General features: G+C 39.7%; 1 protein-coding gene across 3 annotated transcripts; it reads right to left on the bottom strand.

Moving 5' to 3' along the window:
• Window positions 1-1,064: 1,064 nt before the first annotated feature.
• AFG2B (AAA ATPase AFG2B) lies at window positions 1,065-19,898 on the bottom strand. Of its 3 annotated transcripts, none has more exons than XM_019668685.1 (8): window positions 17,100-19,894; window positions 15,888-16,073; window positions 10,545-10,703; window positions 7,747-7,956; window positions 7,033-7,225; window positions 5,453-5,583; window positions 4,426-4,551; window positions 1,065-2,672 (listed from the first exon to the last, which is right to left on the bottom strand). In XM_019668685.1, the coding sequence occupies exons 1-8, from the start codon at window positions 18,192-18,194 to the stop codon at window positions 2,505-2,507; spliced, it is 2,268 nt and encodes a 755-aa protein (XP_019524230.1). In that variant the 5' UTR covers window positions 18,195-19,894; the 3' UTR covers window positions 1,065-2,504. The 3 variants fall into 3 exon arrangements, with proteins under 3 accessions (XP_019524230.1, XP_019524229.1, XP_019524231.1); XM_019668684.1 differs by having other exon boundaries at window positions 5,453-5,587; window positions 7,001-7,225; window positions 17,100-19,893; XM_019668686.1 differs by lacking the exons at window positions 1,065-2,672; window positions 4,426-4,551 and having other exon boundaries at window positions 5,469-5,587; window positions 17,100-19,898.
• Window positions 19,899-20,386: the final 488 nt, after the last annotated feature.

Genomic DNA, 20,386 nt, shown 5'->3' with positions numbered 1-20,386 from the left:
CCTCCCCACCCCAGTTGCCAGAAACTTTAGAGCCTTCTCTAGCTGCCACAACTCAAGCTTGCAGGGACATGGAGCCATGACTCTTTAGTTTCTGCTCCAGAAATTTAAACTTAGATTTAAATCAGCCCAGCTCAGGATTTATAAGAAAAATGTTCTTTTAGTAAGTATTTTTTGTTGCAATTCTGCCCATCCTACAGTGGTTGGCAGGTTTAGCAAACACTGGATTTGCTAAATTTTGGCAGGTCTGTGGGTGTAATAATCTATTGTTCTGTGGCTCAGAAAGAAGTCTGAGCTCAGCATATTGAGAAAGCTGTTCATACCAAAAGCTATTCATACTGCCTAGGTGCTTAGAAGCCGAAGTGTTTTAATTTTTCACTGATTAAGAACAGAACAGCTTTTGGAAGTTACCCAGAGCCATCCTCAAATCACTTTAAAACTCAGTCAAAGCAACAAGTTGGTGGTTACTAGAGGGGAAGTGGAGTGGCGGGGAAGACCAAGAGGGTAGAGGGTCAAATACTTGGTGATGGAAGGAGACTAGGCTTCAGGTGGTGAGCACACAATATACAGATAGATGTACTATAAAGTTGTACACCTGAAATTTATGTTATTAACCAATGTTACCCCAATAAATTTAATAACTAAAAAAATTAATAAATAAAAAAAAAGACTGAATCAAAGAAATCCTTGATCTGACTTAATCATTTATTATTTCAATGATAAGCAGCTCATGGTTTTTGTCCTCATGGGGCTTCCAAAGTTCTGTTGAGAAGTTGTAGTTACAATTTAAAAAGATATTTCCAAATCAAAATTCAGCCTCTAACCAAAGTATGGGTACTACCATTTCCAGCCTGACCCCTAGAAACTTTTTCCAGGAAAAAACAAGGGGCCTACACCTAAAGTCTGAGTTAGAGGGTTCAGGCTAGGGTACCTCAGGCCTATGGATGGCAAAGGCTTAATGCTGCCTTGTCCTATAAAATCAATGACTGATAGAGAACATGAATGAAAGCTGTCAGAGTTCTAATGAGTTACCTAGGTATTTTCCCTACTAAAAAGCGAGGAGTCGGTTTGTTAGAATAATTTTAATTGAATTATATATTATACCTATAAGTAAGACAGGTCTTTTCCTTAATTATTCCAAAAACAGTGAGGTTTTGCTTAATGCTTATTAGGTATTATTAGGTAAGAAAAAAGTTACATAGTACCATGTCTTACCTATACAAACATAAGGGACTGGTACGTTAAATATCCAAGTGTTTTCTTTATATTTGTTACATTTTCTAGCATTCTAATTACTTTTGTAATGAAGGAAAAAACATACATGTAATTAATTTATCACCTTAAAAAATACTTATAATTACAAAAGGAAAAATTAGTAGCTATACAGTGGAGAAACTGGACAATACCATAAACAAGAGATCAAAATGAACCTGACCAATAATATAGAGATGTCACATGCCTCCAGCTTGCTCTCTGAGGACACGACAGCACTTATATCATGTTCCACTGATGATACATAACCTGAGTCTATTATGATGCGCTATCAGACAAACACTAATAAGGAACCAATTGTTCTATAAAATTAGTCTGTACTTTTAAAAAAATGTTACAGTCAAGAAAGACTGAGGAACTGTTCCAGATTAAAAGGCTAAGTAAAGAGACAGGACAACTAAATGGAATGTAAGATCCTAGACTGGATCCAATAGAAAAAAAAGTCACTGCTGGCCTCTTAAGATATACACAATAAGAACAGTGGAAAAGGAGAAAAAAATAAAACTCAAAATGTTAAAAAAAAAAAATTTCCGGCTGGCATAATAGATGAAAATCATGAGACCATAGATTAAAATATTGTATCAATGTTCAATTTCCTGAATCTGATAACTGCACTGTGGTCATATAAGAAATATTACCTTATTTTTAAGAAATATACACTGAATTATTAAGGGGATAAAGGGACATTAAGTACACTATCTATTCTTAAATACAGGCAGACCCCAGAGATATTACAGGTTTGGTTCCAGACCACTGTAATAAAGCGAGTATCACAATAAAATAAGCTGGAGGGGAGGCTCTTACCTTCAATTTGTGAAAAACACAACAATTGTGAAGCACAATAAAACAAAGCACAATAAAACGAGGTGTGCCTATAGTTCAGTACACGGCAAAATGTTAAAAATTGGTGAATCCAGGTTAAGAGTATATAAGAGTTCCTTAGAGTTGTTTGTACTGTTCCTACAACTTTTCTGTATGAAATTATTTCAAAATAGTTTTAAAAAGTAATCAAATGAACAAAAACTACCTCCCCACTATAAAATCAACACACATATACTTTCTTCCTAAATTATGATGTTTTAATAGACTTTTTAGAAATAAGATGAATCTTAGCTCCTCAGGCGCAGTGTTTTTATTTACAGGAAATAACATGCACACAAACTCTAAAAAGTATGAGGCTGCAAACTACACTGCAAGTTCACATTTCAATTTATCCTTGAGCAGGTATGTAATTTTTAAATTTCCTCTAAGTTAGAAAGTCCTTGTTTCTGAAATAAGTTTTTATATAAAGTCAAATCCTTGTGATTTAAGGACGGTTTTACAGTCTTAAGTGACTTTAGAAAGTGCTCTTGTTTCACTGTGGTTGCTTCCAGTCCATTTTCTTGCAGAGCCAACAACGCTGCCTATGAGACACAAAAAAATAGGAAATAATTAATTGCTTAATTTTTGTTTATAATATATGGTAATACTTTAAAGCCTGGATACAAAAATCTTGACCTCACTTCACAGAATTCCAATATTCGTGATACTAAAAACATTAAGCTAGAAAGTTAAAGTGTTTAAAGATGGTCTTAGTAGACCATCTTTTCTTCTACATTAAACTCTAGCCTTAAATGGGAAAAAAGAAAAAGCAATTTGCAGAATACTATATACATTATGAGCCCATATATGTATTTTCAAGATGAGAGACTATCTTCCCAACCTCAAAGTAGGAGTTTCTAAACAGGACACAGCGATGATCATAGAGGAACAGATCAAACACACGCTCTATAAAATTCTGCGTAGGTATATACATACACAAAATAGACATACATACGAGGTCTGAAAATTAAATCCGTGAACTTATTGCAATGATGTTGCTAACCTTGTTTGATATCAAAGGGATTATTCATTATGAATTTGTACCAACTTGACAGTTAACCAAGTTTACTATTTGGAAATGATGAAAAGGCTGTGTGAAAAAGACGACCTGAACTTGTCACCAACAATTCATAGCTCTTGCATCAAGACAATGCACCAGCTCACACAGCACTGTCTGTGAGGGGGTTTTTAGCCAGTAAACAAATAACTGTATTGGAACACTCTCCCTACTCACCTGATCTGGCCCCCGATGACATCTTTCTTTACCCAAAGATAAAGAAATATTGAAAGGAAGATATTTTTATGACATTCAGGACATCAAGGGTAATTAATGCGATGACAGCTCTGATGGCCATTCCAGAAAAAGAGTTCCAAAATGGCTTTGAAGGGTGGACTAGGCGCTGGCATCGGTGCATAGCTTCCCAAGGGGAGTACTTCAAAGGTGACCGTAGTGATATTCAGCAATGAGGTATGTAGCACTTTTTCTAGGATGAGTTCACGAACTTAATTGTGCGAGCTTTGTACAAGGTTTTTCATAGTAGCATAATTCGTAATAACAAAAAAGTAGTAACCCAAATGTTCAGGGGAGTGGCTCCCTTTGGGAGAGTGGGAAGGACCAAGGGAAGTTTCCGGGATGTTGAACATTCTTTTTTGACCCAGGTGGTGGTTATACAAGTGTGTTCAATTTAATGTTAATTCAATAAGCTGTGTCCTTATGATCTATGCATTTTTCTGAATGTTTTATTTTTTAAAAGTTTATAGAAAATGGAAAAACCTACAATGGCTTCTTTGCCCTCAAAATAAAGTCTAAATTCCTTAAAGTGGCTTAAGGACTTGTGTGATCGGGCCACTGTCCACCTCTTCAATGATGTCATGTCATTTCTTATCTCCAATTATCTACAGATCTTATTCCTTCTGCCTCAAACACTCCCCTTCCCCCCTTGGCCTAGCTAACTCCCTCATCACCCTCCCAATTTCAGTTTACACACAGCCTCTCTTAGAAAGCCTTCTGCAATGCCCAAGTCTGGGTTGGTGTTCTTCCTAGGTGCTTCCACAGCACTCTAAAGTTCCCCAAATCACTGCATATTTTCAATTGCCAATTCAGGATTATGATTTGCTTCTCTGCACAACCCCATCAACCTGTAAGCTCTCCAAAGGAAGGGGCCACATCTGTCTGTTTCACTTTACATGGTGCCTGCCACACAGATGTCTTTCAGTGAATACCACCAAGTGAATAAAGGTCTCAATAAATGAAGAAATGTTTTGAACCATAGATTTCTTCACTAATTAACTTACTTCTTTGCAGAGGTTTCCAAGATCAGCACCAGAGAAAAAACAGGTTTCTGCTGCTAGCTTTTCTAAAGAAACATCAGGCCCCACTGGCATATTTTTTGTACAGACTTTTAAAATAGAAAGCCTGCCCTGGAACAAAATAAAAAATGTTTATAATCTCATAACATTTATGTTTAACACAATGCTATATTAAAACATTTCAAGTTAAGAGTTTCCTATCATATTACAGAGAAAGTATATTTAAGACTCAAACAATAAAAATCACTTCTGAAGAGGTTAACAAGGATTAACTAATCAATGGCTCATATGACAATGGTAAAAATAACATCGTGATAAAATTTTAATATTTTTATAGTTAATTTTTAAAATAGCCAACCACAGATATATCTCTTTAACAGACACGATGAATCTCTCTTTTGGGTAGAAGCAGTACCATCGGACATTTTTAAAATTAAATACATGAGCTATCAGACACAATTGAAAAATATGATACACATTAAATATATTTTTGTTTTTCCTTCAAAGCTTGATAAAAGCCCAAGGAAGGAAAAAATTCATTCTGATTTTCACTACTTCTTGCCAGTGGCTCTTGATGTTAAGGGCAAAGAATTCACTGATTCTTTACCTGTGGATACACTGTATAATCTCTATAATCTCATATTTCTCCACTGTAAATCAGGATGCTGACGGAGATAATCTCTAAAACTCTTTAACCCCTTTTAATACTTTAGGATTCCTCCATTCTAGTTGCAAAATAATGTTGAGTAGACTCAACTCAGTAAACTCACTGAAATAACTACCTTCCTTTTAGGCTTATGTTCTCTGAAAACAGGGCCAGGATACCCAGCAAAAGCAGACCAAAATGATTTATGAAGAAGCACCAGGTAAGGGAAGAATGCAGAACCCCGTGTACGACACACACCATGTTCACTCACAGCCAGTTTGGGATTCAGTTTTGCCGGGCTCCTTAGAGCTCAGACACTGATGTTATTACAAACGTTCACACAGAGTAAATGTGTACATTGATTACCTTTTCATCTGGAGGTGGAATATAAATAAGCTTATCTAATCTTCCAGGCCGTAACAAGGCATCATCTAACACATCAGGTCTATTTGTTGCCGCCACAATGATGACATTTCGATTAAAAATTTCTTGAAACTCTAACTGAGGGAAAACACACAACACAAAGTAATATCAATGAATTGTTCATTATTAAATATTTTTAAATTAAAAATCATAAGGTCCATTTGTTTTTAAATAGGGATATCTTTTTTCTTAGGACTGGAATGCTATCCAGACTACCTTCTCAATATCAAGATACTCCAGAAACAAATCATTAATCAAAGAGCTACTTTGTGCACCTGGTGAAGGGTGTAACCAATCGCGAGGGACATCTCTCCATGTGAGAAATGATGAAAAACCTTAACTTCACAGCAGAAAACATCATCTGGTACCTGAGGGCATTGAGCCCCAGGAAAAGATTACAACTTAAATAAATGACTTGAAAAGACAGAAGCATATGGCTAGCATGTGGAGATGTATGGCCATGAAAAGTCTTGGCTCTCAGGTCCTTGCAGAGGGAGATTTACTTCACTTTTTATTGAGCTGTCGGAAAAGTTGTGACGTATTTTTTCTATATTTTTTGTTGCAAAAATGAGTCATGACTTTTCCGACAACCCTATATTTATTTATCCTGAGGCAGAAATATGACAATAAACATAAGTTACAGGTATGTAAATCCTAGATGCAAAGAATATCTAAAGGCAACCAGGACAAGGCCTTACACTAAGCATGCAAAATTGTTTGTTGAATTCAACAATCAGAGTAGTTCTCCAGTAATGTGATCTCTCAAAGCAGTGAGTTCCCTGTATCTGCAAGTATTTTGGCAGAGGCTGGGTAAGCACCTCTCAGATGCTGTAGAAGGAACTTCTGCATTATGAGGAGATTTGATTAGAGAACTTATGGGTCCGTCCCTTTGAATTCTAGTGGCATATGTTCCTAAGGAACTGTAAGAGTCTCCTTCCATGGAACAATTTTAAAATTAGGAAATAACTAATAACAAGAAAGAAATTTTTTAAAAAATTATCTGTCAGGGATTACTTAAGGATACCAAAATCTATCTGAAGACTCAGAAAAGAGGAAGCGGACTTCCAAAGTCATTTTAACTTCATCATAATAACCAAGGAAACCCATTCCTCAAGGAAACTGGAAGTTTTCAGTTACCAAGATTACTGGAAATAATAATGTTTTATTCAACGTGAAAAATTTTAGAGAGGGATGAAAACTAGTTTTTCATGATATAGAAATTAAAAAGTCCCTTCTCCATTAGCAATATGTAAAGTTATATTTCTAAATCTTAGGATAAATAAAATTCACATTCACATATTAGATATTAGAAAATTTACCTCTTCTTTCCCAGCTAAATCACAATTTTACCAGCTCTGTAAAAATCCTAATAGTCAAATTGAAATTAATATAATTCTTTCTATAAGATGAATCCAGCACAGGAAAAGCTAATGTAGATGCATTCTATTTCATGTTGGCCTGGATTTTTGGTGTATTCTGGCTAATAAATACCTCTTCATTTTTTTTCAGCTCCTTGTATTTACCCTGTTGATCTGATTTACTTCCTCTTCTCTCTATAGTCTTCAGTCCAACACCATCTAATTCATTCAGGAGAACAGAAAGAACACGCTCTTGAACATTACATCCTGTTTTGCTGATTGACCGTGAGCCCAAGATTGAATCAATTTCATCCAAAAACACAATTGCTGGAGTATTTGCTCTTGCTTGTCGAAAGACCTTTTGTTAGGAAAATAAAAATATTAAAAAGCTATATATTATGCCTTACTCATGTGTGAATGCATGTTTTCCACCTTACTATTTATAATTTTTAAAATGTAAAACAGAAAGATGTCTAAATGTCTAAGAATTGAGGAAATGAATACAACAAGGAACAATGGAGTATTATTATGTAGGGGTTAAAAATCGTATTTTCAAAGAATATTTAATATGATAGAATTTTTAAAGTGATGTTAAGTTAAAAAAAATCATGATAAAGATATATCTCCTGCCCAAGAAAACAGATACAAAAATTCACTAAAATGTTAACCTGCACCAAAATGTTAATATAGGGTAGAGGGATTATGCAGGATTTCTTATTTACATTTTTTATATTGTCTAAATTTTCTATAAACAAATATGTATAACTTTCTAATAAGAAAAAAAGCCAGTTACATTTTTAAAAATAAATTTATCCTTAAGGCATGAAAAGAAAATTCAAAGTATACTTAACTACACGGGGGAAAAATAAACAGACAAACCTGAGACAAGACTTTTTCTGAATCTCCAACAAAAGGTGAAAAGAGATCAGCTCCATTCACTGAAACAAAAGAGCAATGACAGCTTGTGGCCAGGGCCCTAACCAGGGTGGTTTTAGCACATCCAGGAGGACCATACAGGAGGACTCCCTTTGGTTGTGTCAGGCCCATCCTAACAAATTCCCGTGGGAATTTCAGAGGCCATTCAATGCTCTGTAAGTACACAAAAAGAGACAACTGTTTTAGTACAATAAAACATTAAATAATTCAGTAAGTTCATTTGTTCCTTAAACAATTCTCAGGTACCTGTTATAAGCTGGATACGCAGTGCATTCTCCACACAGCAGCAGCGATCTTATACCCTAAGTCAGGTCACATCACTTCCTGCTTAAAATCCTTCAATTACTTCCCATCAGAATTAGAATAAATTCCAAGCCAAAACCCGTATTTACCACTGCTTACAAGGCCTTGCATAACCTGACTATTGCCCAAATACCCATCATTCCCATCTCAGGGCCTTCACCTGCTCTTCTCTCTGCCTGAACACTCCCTCAAGATCTTCGTGTGGCTCCCCTCATCATCTGGGTCTCAGCTCAAATGTCATTTCCTTATAGAGGCCTTCCCTACCGACTCTAGTTAAAGCAGACCCTCCTCCTCTTAGTCACTCTACGTTCCTGCCCATCTTTTTTATTCTTGGAGCACTTATCCATTCGCTATCTGAAATTATTCTTTTTCCATGTTGGGTTTGTCATTCTGCTCCTGCCGGAATGTAAGCAAAGTTCACCTCTAAATCCCCAGCACCTAGAATGACACCTTCACAAAGTAGGCACTCAAAAAAAATTAACTGAATAGTAAATAAATCTCCACTATCCCCGAGGTAGTTTTATTATTATCATGATTTTGCACATGTTGAAACTCAGGCTTGGAAAAGTTAAGTAACTTCCCCAAGTCTTATTCCCGTGAGGAAGCAGAACTAAGACTGACCCCAAGGCAGTGGAGATCAAGAGCACAAGTTCTTAACGATTGATATACTGTCACGCTACAAAAAAGGGGTAAGACAAGACCTCTGTACTTAGGGAACTCATATTTTAGTTGGGGACACAGGCTTGTAAACTAACAACCAGGCCAGAAAAGGGCATTCCACAGACAGGGAACAATACACACAGAGACACAGGAAACTGTCTAATTCATCCAGCTAACAGTAAGGAAGAACAGAGGGGAGGGGGAGGGAAGCAAGAAGCAATGGACTTGAAGTGGAGGGAGGAGTCAGATCACAATGGGCCTTGAAAGTTTTTGGCAACATTGAAGAAGCAGTATGGACAACGGACTAGAAAGAAATAGAACCGGAGGCAGGGAGACCAGTTAGGAGTCTCTTGCAATGATTGAGACTGCAAAAGTAATAAGGCTGGATGAGTCACAGGCGGTGGTGATGATGTGGAATGGAGGGATCTGAAACATAAAATGTAACTATTTTACACAGGAACTAAGTTCTAAATCCACAGGGGACATTAACATGTACAAATAACATGACCCCATGAATTTAGAGGATAGGTTTCTGACTCAGGGTATGGGGGCTGGCTGCATTGACTGAGGTAGGGAATCCAGGTGCGGGGTGGAACTGATTAGCTGAACGTTGGACAAGCTGTCTGAGATCCCTGGAAGTAGTCCAGTAGGCAGGCAGCTAGGTAGTTCTGATGATCCTAAGAGCTATCTGAGTGGGATATAAAGACTTTGAGTGCACAGGTTGCAGGGGACAGGTGAAGCCCTGGACATCGAATCATGGACTCACTCACAGAATGCAAAAAGAGGATGCCCAGGGGCTTGGAGCACTAACATTTCAGTTACAGGAGAGGAGTGTTCAGAAAGGCAGGAAAGCTTAACATCTCGAAGTTAAAGTGTTTCCAACAGGAAGGCGTGGCTAACCTCTCACGAATTTCGTGAAGATTAAATGAGACAATGCATGTAGAAAATTAGGGCATATTACCAATGTGCTTATCCATGGACACCGGGAGGCCGGGGTTCACTGTACATATAGCTCCTAGTTAAGATGAATAAATTATAATGGATACTCATAAATCAGTCTCTAACCACGGTTAGAGAAACCTAGTTCCTTATGGCAGGATCACCCAAAGGTAAACTGGCAAAATCATTTTCTGAAACTGCAGTGTAGGCAAGAGGATCTGGAGAGCTGTGTCCCCCAACATCCACTGTGAGAACTAGTATCAAGTAGTCATCCCGGCCATAGCAACTATTTATTATGAAGTTGTGCTTCTACCAGTCCCAATGCAAGCAAAGGCCCACCACCTGAACTTGTATAGCCCATGAACTAAGAATCATTTTTACATTTTTCAATGCTCAAAAAAAAGTCAAAAGAATATTTTATGACGTGCAAATTATATGACTTCAGTGTCCATCAAGTTTCAAAAGAACACAGGTCCTTGTTCCACATTGTCTGAGGCTGCTTTCATGCTACAACGGCAGAGGTAAGTGGCTGTAAGAGAGACTATTGTGGCCCACAAAGCCTGAAATATTTACTATCTGGCCCTTTACAGAAGTTTGCTGACCCTTGTTTTACATTATAAACTCTCTAAAGCAAAAAAGACAAATAAAAAGGGTGAGGTAGGAAAGTATGAAAAATAGTACCTGATGTCTATAGAAGTCCAATTAAATAAGGAGTGAAAAGCAATCACTGGATTTAGATGTTAGTATCGAATTAGTGATGGCAGCAAGGGCAGTTGTGGCGAAGCTTGTTTTCATAAATGCATTACACTTGAATGGCTTAAGTAGATTCTCCATCTCACCTGCCTTAACTTCAGTTTTACATCTTCGAGGCCACCAATCTGCTCCCAGCCAACAGGCTTGATGTCCATCAGTCCAATGACACTTCGAAAGGATGAAGGTTGAATCTTTTTAAAAGCTTCAAGGAAGTCTGTTTCATCAATCATTGGATTGTCCTGGTTCTAAAGAAATACACCCAAAAAATAAAAAACAAACCAAAAATGAGGTGGGGCTTTTTTGTGATACATAAGCACAATTTAAAAATCCTCTTTTGAATTTGTAAATCTAGTTTATTATAAAGAAATTTATACACATGGTACAAAAAAATTAAATCTCTCCTCCAACCCTAACATTCATCCCCAGAGGATGTCAACAGTTTCCTGAGTATTCATTCTCCCAGTACGTTTTATAATGTTTTATAAGCATATGTGTATCCTTTCAAACAGATACACAAATGGGAGCATACTATACATATTAATTTGTACTTTTTTCCCCACTTATCTTAGAAATCTTTTCGTGTCAACTAACATAGCTCTACTTCACTCTTTTTGACAACTGCATAACACACCACTCTATGAGTGTACCATATTTAACTACATCCTATAGAACATTAGGTTGTTTCCAGGTTTTTGTTTTTAAAAACAAAGCTGAAACAACTGAAAGTGCTTGTGCACATGTCAAGTATTTTACATAATAGTTTCCTCAAAGCAGAATTACAGGGTATAAGAGTAGAGTATGCACATTTACAGTTGTGACAGCTATTACCAAAATATCCTAAAATCTGAACCAAGAATATAAAGCTGCTGTTCTCCCCACATCTCTCCGGCATTGGACATTACCAAACTTTTAAACTTCTGCCACTGTGACCGAGGAAATGGTGCTCACTATTGTGTTAATAAAATGTCTTCAATCAAGAGTGACGTAGAGGGAACAATGGAATTAGAAAATCACCTTTTTTGCATCCATCACAATAAAGCTGTTCTGAGCAAGAATCCTCAATGAACACTAATCTACGGGAGGGAAAGTTTGACAAGGAAAAGGATATCTGCACGATCTCAAGGACTCTCCTCATAGACTTACTAGTTGCAAAGGGAAAAATAGCACCTATGCAGTGGAGAAACTAGATAAAACCTTGACTGGCTGATCTCATCAGTCACCAATTAGGGGCATCACCACTGAGCAACAGTGGACATCTTATGCCACCACATGTGGGACCCTAAGAAGGACACACTATCACTTATGTAGTATTCCCAACAGGCATGCTTAACCTGAATCTGTGAAGAAACAGACAAACCCAAATTGAGAGGCATTCTATAAAATACTGACCTACATCTTTAAAAAACAATGTCAAATGTCTGACACCCCACCACGCCCCAGAAAAGGCCACAGAAGTGTTCAAGATTAAATGAAACTAAAAGCTAAGTGTAATACATCATCCTGGACTAGATCCTGTACTGGAGGGGAAAAAAATGCTAAAAAGCTTAGACTATTACCAAAATCAGAATACGGGCTGTCATACTGACAATATTTTCTATCAGTGTCAAATTTCCTGAATATGATTATACGTAATCATATTGTGGTCATGTATGAGAACATCCTTATTCTTAGGAAATAGACATTAAAACATTAAGGGATAATGGGTTATGATGTATGCAACCTATCCTCAAATGACTCAGAGAAAATAATGTGTATATATACATATATACATACATAGAGTGAGAGAAGTGATAAACTAATTAGGCAAAATATTAAAAATTGGTGAATCTGGATAAAAGACTTAGTAGGAATTCTCTATCTTGCAACTCTTCCTGAAGTTTTAGTTATTTCAAAATAGAAAGTTTAAAAAAAGAACTGAAAGGGCCAGCCGAGTGGCGCATTAAGAGCTGGCTTGGGATGTCAGCTCTGAGCAGCAGGGCCCCGGTTCGGATCCCATATGAGGGCCAGTGACACTGCCCTCTACAGCTAAAATGGTGAACAATAGCTCGGCCTGGAGCTGCGCTGCCGTGAGTCTGCCAGCGTCGGCATAGGCTGCAGGCCCTGCTGCAGTGGGCTGCCGTGAGCTACTGTGTGTGGCCGGCAGCCAGCGTGAGCAGCCAGCAGCTGATGTGAGCTGCCAACAGCCGCCGCGAGCAGCTGTCCAGAGGCCGGCGACCTATCTGCCTCACCCGGGAAGAGAGCAATGATAATACCCACATGGGCCAGTGAAGTGACGTCCTCCACAACTAGACTGAAGAACAAAAGGATAGCAACTTGTCTGTTCTCCTTCCCCCGATTCCCTAGTGCTGTTCCCCTCCCTCAATCCCCCAATAAAATCTTTAAAAAAAAACAAAAAGCTGAAAGAGACTAATCTTTAAAGACAGTAAAGGTGAGAATGTTTTATGTCTATTGGCTGTAATCCTTTTATTGCCAAATACCTTACTACTTCTTATTACTATTTATTATTACTATTAAGGTATTACTGTTCATACCTTACTATCCATTTTCTCTTGTATTGTTGGTCTTTTCTTATTGATATGTGAGAGTTCTTGCCATATAAAGGTAATTGGTCTTTTTGTCATGGGCTAAAAGTATTTTTCCCAGTCTGTCTCATGTCTTGTCTTTGCTCATAGTTATTGTATTGCCATTCCAAAATGGTCAAATTAGTAAATAATTTCCTTTTTGGATATTAGGTTTCATGACATGCTAAAAAAGGCGGTCTTCACACTAAGATTACATTTTGGACAATCCTTCTTGCAATTTCCTTAATCATTGTAGTGAAGCAGGTTTTTTGTTACAGTTAAAAACTTATATTTGTTTGTAATATCTGTGTTATTTTTAAATATTTGACCTCTTATATCAAATTCTGAACATTTAGTTGTCCCAAAATTCCTATTTTCAGTAACAAACTATTTTGTCCCATTTATGTAAGATTATATAACTGAATATGTATATAGAGAGCTATTCTGAACAGCATTAGTAAAAAATATTATAATTATAATCTCTAGGAGATGAGATTTCAGGCAATTTTTACTTTTTTTTCATTTTTTATCTTGTCTAATTTCTCACAAAGCACACTATTATTTTTTTTAAATAGCTTTTTTTTTTCTTTATTTTTTTTACTAGCTAACAGATGTTGGGTACCTGAATAGTAATTATTTTTTAGGTAACACCCACTAACATTTGAAAATCCCATTTATACTTCAAGATCACTGTGTGTACATTATTTCACTTGATTCTCATAATCCTCTCAGGCAGATAAAATTCTTTCCCCTCTGTGTGTATATGTGTATGAGTTAAACTACACTTCTCATCCTTTAACAGGAATATTTCACAAAAAGATGAACAAACTTTAATGTGTCCTTCTCTGCCCTGGCACAGATAGAGGCAGCAGCAGCCCCTCAGCTGCCTAGAGGGGGAAAGAAGAAAAAGATGGAGACAGTACCTCTCCAGATGCCTCTGTCCCTTCTTCCTTTTTGCCTTTCTTCCACTTCCTTCCCCTGGTTGTTTGTGAACTCAGCCATCGCCTGTGGTAACTATGCCTGGGCAGGCCCCTCCTCAAGTAGCAGTGGGCTCCACCCTAGGGTGACAGCAGCTGGCTGGTCCACCTAAGCCAAAGTGCTTAAGGTCAAACCTGGAACTTCAAAGCAGAGGGAATCCTAAATGTAAATCTCCTTTCCCATTCCCTGGTACTCTCTTCACCCCCTCAAACGGCATATATTCTCATACCTTTACACATGGGACTTATCATTAAATCTTCAAGCAGTTTTGGTTCTAAACCCAGATGAGAACTTAATAAGTTCATGTAACTCCTTCCCCATCTTCAGTGAAAGAGTAAAAATAAAAGGAAATGAGGAAGAATACAAATTACTTAGGTATAAATGTTTTCAAAATTTCGAATGTCATCCTTTTATAGCTTAAACAAACTCAAAACTGGCTTTTAAAAATTATAAGATCAAAGGACAATTTTAATGTTACAACAGAGATTAAAAACTTTGTCCCAGAATCCTCAGCATGTTGAAATTAATTATTTTCAGGAAGGGTTTAGGAATTCAGGATTACTTATTACATACAAAGTGAACAGATTTTCCAATCCATAGTATTTAAAACTATTATATTTAAGTTAATATCCTACATATTTTTAAGAAAGGTAGTCATGAATTAAAGATTTGAATGTCAAAGCCAAATTTAAATAAAATTCCAGGCGCCCAACCTTTTCCTGAGTTAGAAAAAGTTATTTTCCCCTACAAGATACTTATTAATAACAAAGTGAAATAGTACCTTGACAATGGCGAAATCTCAGAGATACCACCTTATCTAAGAAATCAAAGTTAACTTCACCAGTATAGAACAAAGAGATATCATTTGCTACCTAATAAATGCAATAAGAAGAACACAGTATTATTTCTGTGATATGCCTACAAAAAAAAAATGCAAAACCTGAATCAAATTATGAGGAAACATTAGTCAAACCCAAACTGAGGATTATTCTACAGAATAACTGACCTGTACTCTTAAAAAGTTAGTCATAAAAAAAGACTGAATAATAGTTCTAGATTAAAGAAGATTAAAAAATCATGACAGGGCCAGCCGAGTGGCCCGATGGTTAAGAGCTGGCTTGGGACGCAAGCCGGTCCCAGTTCGGATGCCACATATGAGGGCCAGTGACACTGCCCTCTACAGCTAAGATGCTGAACAACAGCTCAACCTGGAGCTGAGCTCCATGAGTCGCCAGCGACGGTGTAGGCTGCAGTCCTCTGTTGCAGTGGGTTGCTATGGGCTACCGTGTGTAGCCAGCAGCCAGCGTGAGCGGCTGTCTAAAAGCCGGCGACTGATCTGCCTCGCCCAGGAAGAGCGCAATGATGGTGCCAACTTGGGCCAGTGAAGCAACGTCCTCCACAACTAGACTGAAGAACAAAAGGACAGCAACTTGTCTGTTCCACTTCCCCCAATTCCCCAGAGCTGTTCTCATCCCCCAATTCCCCACTTTAAAAAAAAAAAAAAAGAAATCATGACAACTAAATGCAGTGTGTAATCCTGGATTAAAAATAATTTTTTTCCTTTTTAAATTTTTGCACTAAAGGAAATTAGTGGGATGAATGGTGAAATTTTGATAGGTCTACATCGATTAGGTAAAAGTATCATGTCAGTGTTAATTTTCTCATCTTGATAATTGTACTGTGGTTAAAGTCCTTGTTTTTAGGAAATATACACTTAAGTTTCAAGACTAAAGGGGGATCATGGCTGCAGATCCAAAAATATATGTAAAAAGCAGCTGTGAAAGGTATGTGAAGTTCCAAGAAAATGTACTTACACTTTTTTTAATCCCCGAAATTAATTTGTTACATTAACAAAATTAACGTCCATGGTCATAAATCAATGTTTCCTACCTTCTCACTAAGAAGCAGAGCATGCATGGCAGCCTCCCTACAGAGTGCGGTCAGATCTGCGCCAACGTAGCCAACTGTCATTTCTGCAAGGAGGCCAAAATCAACTTGACTGGAGATGGGCATCTTTGAGGTAATCACTTGTAGAATCTCCTTTCTCTGTTTAAGTGTGGGCGTCCCAATGACAACCTATATACAGAGAGAAAAAAAAAAGAAAAATTAAAGTTTACAGTTTAAAATACTTTTTATCCTCACAAAAGTGTATAATAATTTAGTGAGCATATTTGGAACTATTTACTATGTACTCTTAAGCATAACTTAGATTCTAAATATATGAAAATCCTAATTTTCCAGAAGAGTAACAATGGTTAAAAAGTTGCACAAGGAAAATTACACATAATTTAACATATTTCTCTATTTTCATGATACTGTACCAAGTCCTAGGAGTCAAGGATACAACAGTAAACCAGATAATCTGGGACCGGGTTCTCACCCAGCTTATCCAGGAGAGTGGTACTAGATGGTGCCAGGCAGAAAGTCACTCAAATTCAGAACAGATTAAGCTAAGTGTGCAATTATCATCTGTCCGTTTAGAATCTTACCACAAAGTCCAAACATCACTTAAAGTAACAGTGGTTAAACTATTTGACAGAAATCAATTTAGGACTGAAGCTTATAAAATAGGACAGCTTTTAATACTCAACCTTCCTGGCAACTCAGGGAGCCATTGTGGGTCCTTTCTCAGCTGTGGGACAGGATGCTGGCATCCTGACAAGGAATGAATAAATCCAGATAAATTAACGGCTGCTCTGATTTACTTCTTCCCTGCCTTCACCCTTATTTTAATACACTTATATCTCTAGGTTATCTTTCCACTTTAAATTCTCATTCCAAATTCATACGAGTTTAACACGCTTGTAGCAGACTTAGTTCCCTTAAAAATTAACATTACTGATTATACTACTCATCTTCAGGACCTGCACAACAAAACTAATCCCTAATGGCCACCTTGCTTCTCAGAACAATTTGAGGAAAAACAGGTCCTGGCTCACAGATCACACATGGACAGAGAAAGTGTTCTCTGCATTACAAAGAGCCCCACTCCAGCCTCGCGGGATTCCAAACCTAAGTGGCAAACGCCTCGGGGGAAGCCGCCCAGGGCCCTAAGAGGCCGAGGTTCCAGGGGCAACGGGCTAACTGGCCAGGCCTGTTTACCTCTCGGTCAAATCTCCCAGGTCTGCGCAGCGCTGGGTCTAGCGCCTCCGGCCGGTTGGTGGATCCCACAACCACCACCTCGCGATCCCCACTGATGCCGTCTAGCAGCGTCAACACCTGGGCCACCACGCGGCTCTCGGGGGCTTGGTGTGGGCCGCCCCGCCGGGGACACAGGGCATCCACCTCGTCCAGGAAGAGGAGAGTGGGCTTACGGCTAGCAAGCTCCCGGGCGCGCTGGAAGACCCGCCGCACGTTCTCCTCGGTCTCCCCCGGCCGGCTGCCCTGCAGCGAGGGGGCGCTCACGGCCAGCAGCTCCGCGCCCGCCTCCCGGACCACCGCCCGCACTAGCTGGGTCTTGCCCACTCCGGGAGGGCCCGCCAGGAGCACCCCGCGGGGCACTGCTAGCCCCAGCGCGGCCAAGGCGCGGGGGTAGCGGAGTGGCAGGCAGAGGAGCTCCCTCAGCGAGTCCGCCGCCTCCGAAAGGCCCCCCAAGGGCACCTCGGGCTGCGGCTGCGCTTCCGACGGAGACACCGCGCTGAGACCGATGCTGGTGTGAGGCGTGACCAGCCCGGCCGGATCCAGGCTGGGCACCCCGTTGACGATGTGCAGGGCGGCCACCGGGCCGGGGGCTTCCGGCGGGGCGACCACCACGTGGCCCCGGGAGACCGGTCGGTTCCTCAGCAGCTCCTGCGCAGCCTCCAGCACCACGGCTGGATTCGGGGCACCGGGCGCGCCCGCTGGCTCCCGCAGCTCCGGCCACACAGTGAGGCGCCGAAGGGGCGGGCAGGGCACCAGACGGAGGCTGCTCAGGCTGAGAGTCCCCCTGGACCCCGGCGCCCCCACCGCCGACCCTGGGCTCGCGCACTGCGGGTCCAGTTGCAGAAAGCCGTCCGCTCCATCCCGCCGCGGCCAGGCGATGCAGAGACAGGAGCCACCCTCAGGCAGCGAGATCTTCACCGCCGAGCCCAAGTGCGCGCCCAAGGCATGGAAGGCTGCTGGGCCCAGGCGACAGCGCTGGGTGCCCCGGTCCCTAGCGTCTAAGGGTAGGAGCTTTAAGAGCGGCCCTTCGGGAAAGGGAATTGAGCCCGGAGTCATGGCACATGGAGACACCGAGGCCGAGGAAAACGGGATAGGAATTCCACCCGAGCCGGAAAGGCGGGTACACCTAGCGCCTCCGCCGGAAGCAGGTGACGCGCATGCGCCAGGAAAGACAGTTACGAGCCTTTGAATGGAGGCTGAAAGGGCCAATCGGGAAGTTAAACGATGCTCCCGCCCTGAGGTCTAGTTTGCTGTGGCGTGGGGTTTGATGAAATCCACTCGCTGACTTCAGAGCTTTACGGACAAAGCCTTCGTTAAGGGTGTCTGGAAGGCAACATAAGCCAACTTCACTAGGTCTGATGACCTTGGTGGTTTGGAGAGTCACCGGCATAACATATACTCTTTTCCAGGCTGACTGGAGCATCGCCACCTGCGCTTTTGGAATGTCAGCCTACAGACCATTTTGTGAAGAAACCTCTGATGTCCCCATGGACACAGTATTTTGGAGTGCTCTGTTGCTAATGTCTTAGGTAACTTGTAGTAGCTGAGAAATACAGCCTTGACGCCTTCGACAACCTGGGTTCCAACCTGTTCGGAAGGTCCAGGCATGCCTTCGCATAGAAAAGCGCCAGCATAGCAAGAAAGCAGCACAGGGTAGCATTTTAAATCCCCTGAAGAGGGGAAAGAAGGAAAACCAGGCCATCTTACATATTCGTGGTACACCAATACATTCTGGTCAGATTCCTGATTTACTCCTTTTAATGTTCTTTGACAACAACTTAATCATAACCTCTTCTGTTCATGTGATAAGTGCTTTTTGTCTATTTGGGGCACAGCAGTACTAAGTTCTGTATTAGAGGTGATGCCTTTCTACCTTAAACTGCCTGCTATTCTCTTTGCACCTTTCTTCTCCACTCCCCACAGGGAATTACTCTTTCTTCTGTATCAGCTGGAATACATGTCCTATCCTTTTAAATTCTCATCAAAAAGAGCTACAGATATTCAAAGTAAAACACACACACACACACACACACACACACACACACACACATATATATATATATGTGTGTATGTATGTATATTTGTTTTTATCCTTCTCACATCCTTGTACCTCTTATTTTTCCCACCTTCACTGCAACCCAAATTTATGAGATTACAAAATTGAGATTGCAGATAGAGTGCTTAAGTCAATGGGGGTTGGGGTTTTTTTCCCTACTTATGCAAATATAGTGGACCGTTGAATAACGCACACTCCCAGTCAAAAATCTGCATATAACTTTTGACTCCCCCAAAACTGAACTACCAATAGCCAACTGTTCAGGCAGGAAGACTTAACAATGACATAAACACTCAATTAACACATATTTGTATGTTGTATGTAGTATATACTGTATCTTTACAATAAAGTAAGCTAGAGAAAATAAAATGTTATTAAGAAAATAAGAAAAAATATATTTACAGTACTGTACGTTATTGAAAAAGCTCCCCATATAAGTAGACTCAGGTCTTTCAAACCCATGTTGTTCAAGGGTCAACTGGAATCAACTGCAGACTCTGTAGCAATGTCTTCTCAATGAAAAGAACTGTCAGATCTGGGGTCTATCTTCAGACTAATGCCAGTTCCTGGCCTCCCTCTACCCACACCTCAGGGCAGACACTATGACTGACTTCTGGATTCCACAGTCACTCATTTGGTCTCTGCCATCTTTCTAGCTCCAGTGCTGGAATCAGAAAATAGCATACTAAGAAGAGGTCCTGAAATAGGTAAATCACCTATTACACCCTATTTTCTTCTCTTAATCTTATTGGCTTCTCTTTGGAGAATAAAGACTCCAAACTCAGACTTTTCAAGAACAGTTTTGTATTTTCTAAAATAAAAAGCAAATATTTTTAATGACCCCTGAAGATGTGAATAAAATAACCATCAAGTTATTCTGCAATGATGCCTGTACTTCACAGAGGTTCTTTTACTCTGGTTTCAAGAAGCTTTGAGGATCCAAAAAAGGGAAAAAAGGCTTAATGAAGACATGATAACTGTCTTAAATATGTAAAAGGATGTTATATAAAAGAGTTCCTACATTTGTGTATATCTACAGTGCAGAACTGGCCAGGAAGTGAAAGTTTAATGGAGTGAACCTAAGAGTCCTCCTCCTATTTTGAGTATGGTCATGTGGAAGAGATAGGAAACTTTTTATAAGATATAGCCAAGGGGTATAACCAATGCCAACACAGGGAGGCAAATAAAGTTA

This window comes from Hipposideros armiger, unplaced genomic scaffold (assembly GCF_001890085.2).
Source record: "Hipposideros armiger isolate ML-2016 unplaced genomic scaffold, ASM189008v1 scaffold_531, whole genome shotgun sequence".
Taxonomy (NCBI): Eukaryota; Metazoa; Chordata; class Mammalia; order Chiroptera; family Hipposideridae; genus Hipposideros; species Hipposideros armiger.
Note: the sequence above shows the minus strand (reverse complement) of the source record. Positions and strands in the feature narration are given on the sequence as shown.

What these genes read in the sequence shown, in the direction of transcription:
- AFG2B (XM_019668684.1), bottom strand. Translation starts at nt 18,194, where the DNA reads ATGACTCCGGGCTCAATTCCCTTTCCCGAAGGGCCGCTCTTAAAGCTC. An exon ending in CTGGGAGATTTGACCGAGAG is followed by an intron (nt 16,074 to 17,099) that starts GTAAACAGGCCT and finishes CTCTGTATATAG; the next exon opens with GTTGTCATTGGGACGCCCAC. An exon ending in CTCTGCTTCTTAGTGAGAAG is followed by an intron (nt 10,704 to 15,887) that starts GTAGGAAACATT and finishes GTATTTCTTTAG; the next exon opens with AACCAGGACAATCCAATGAT.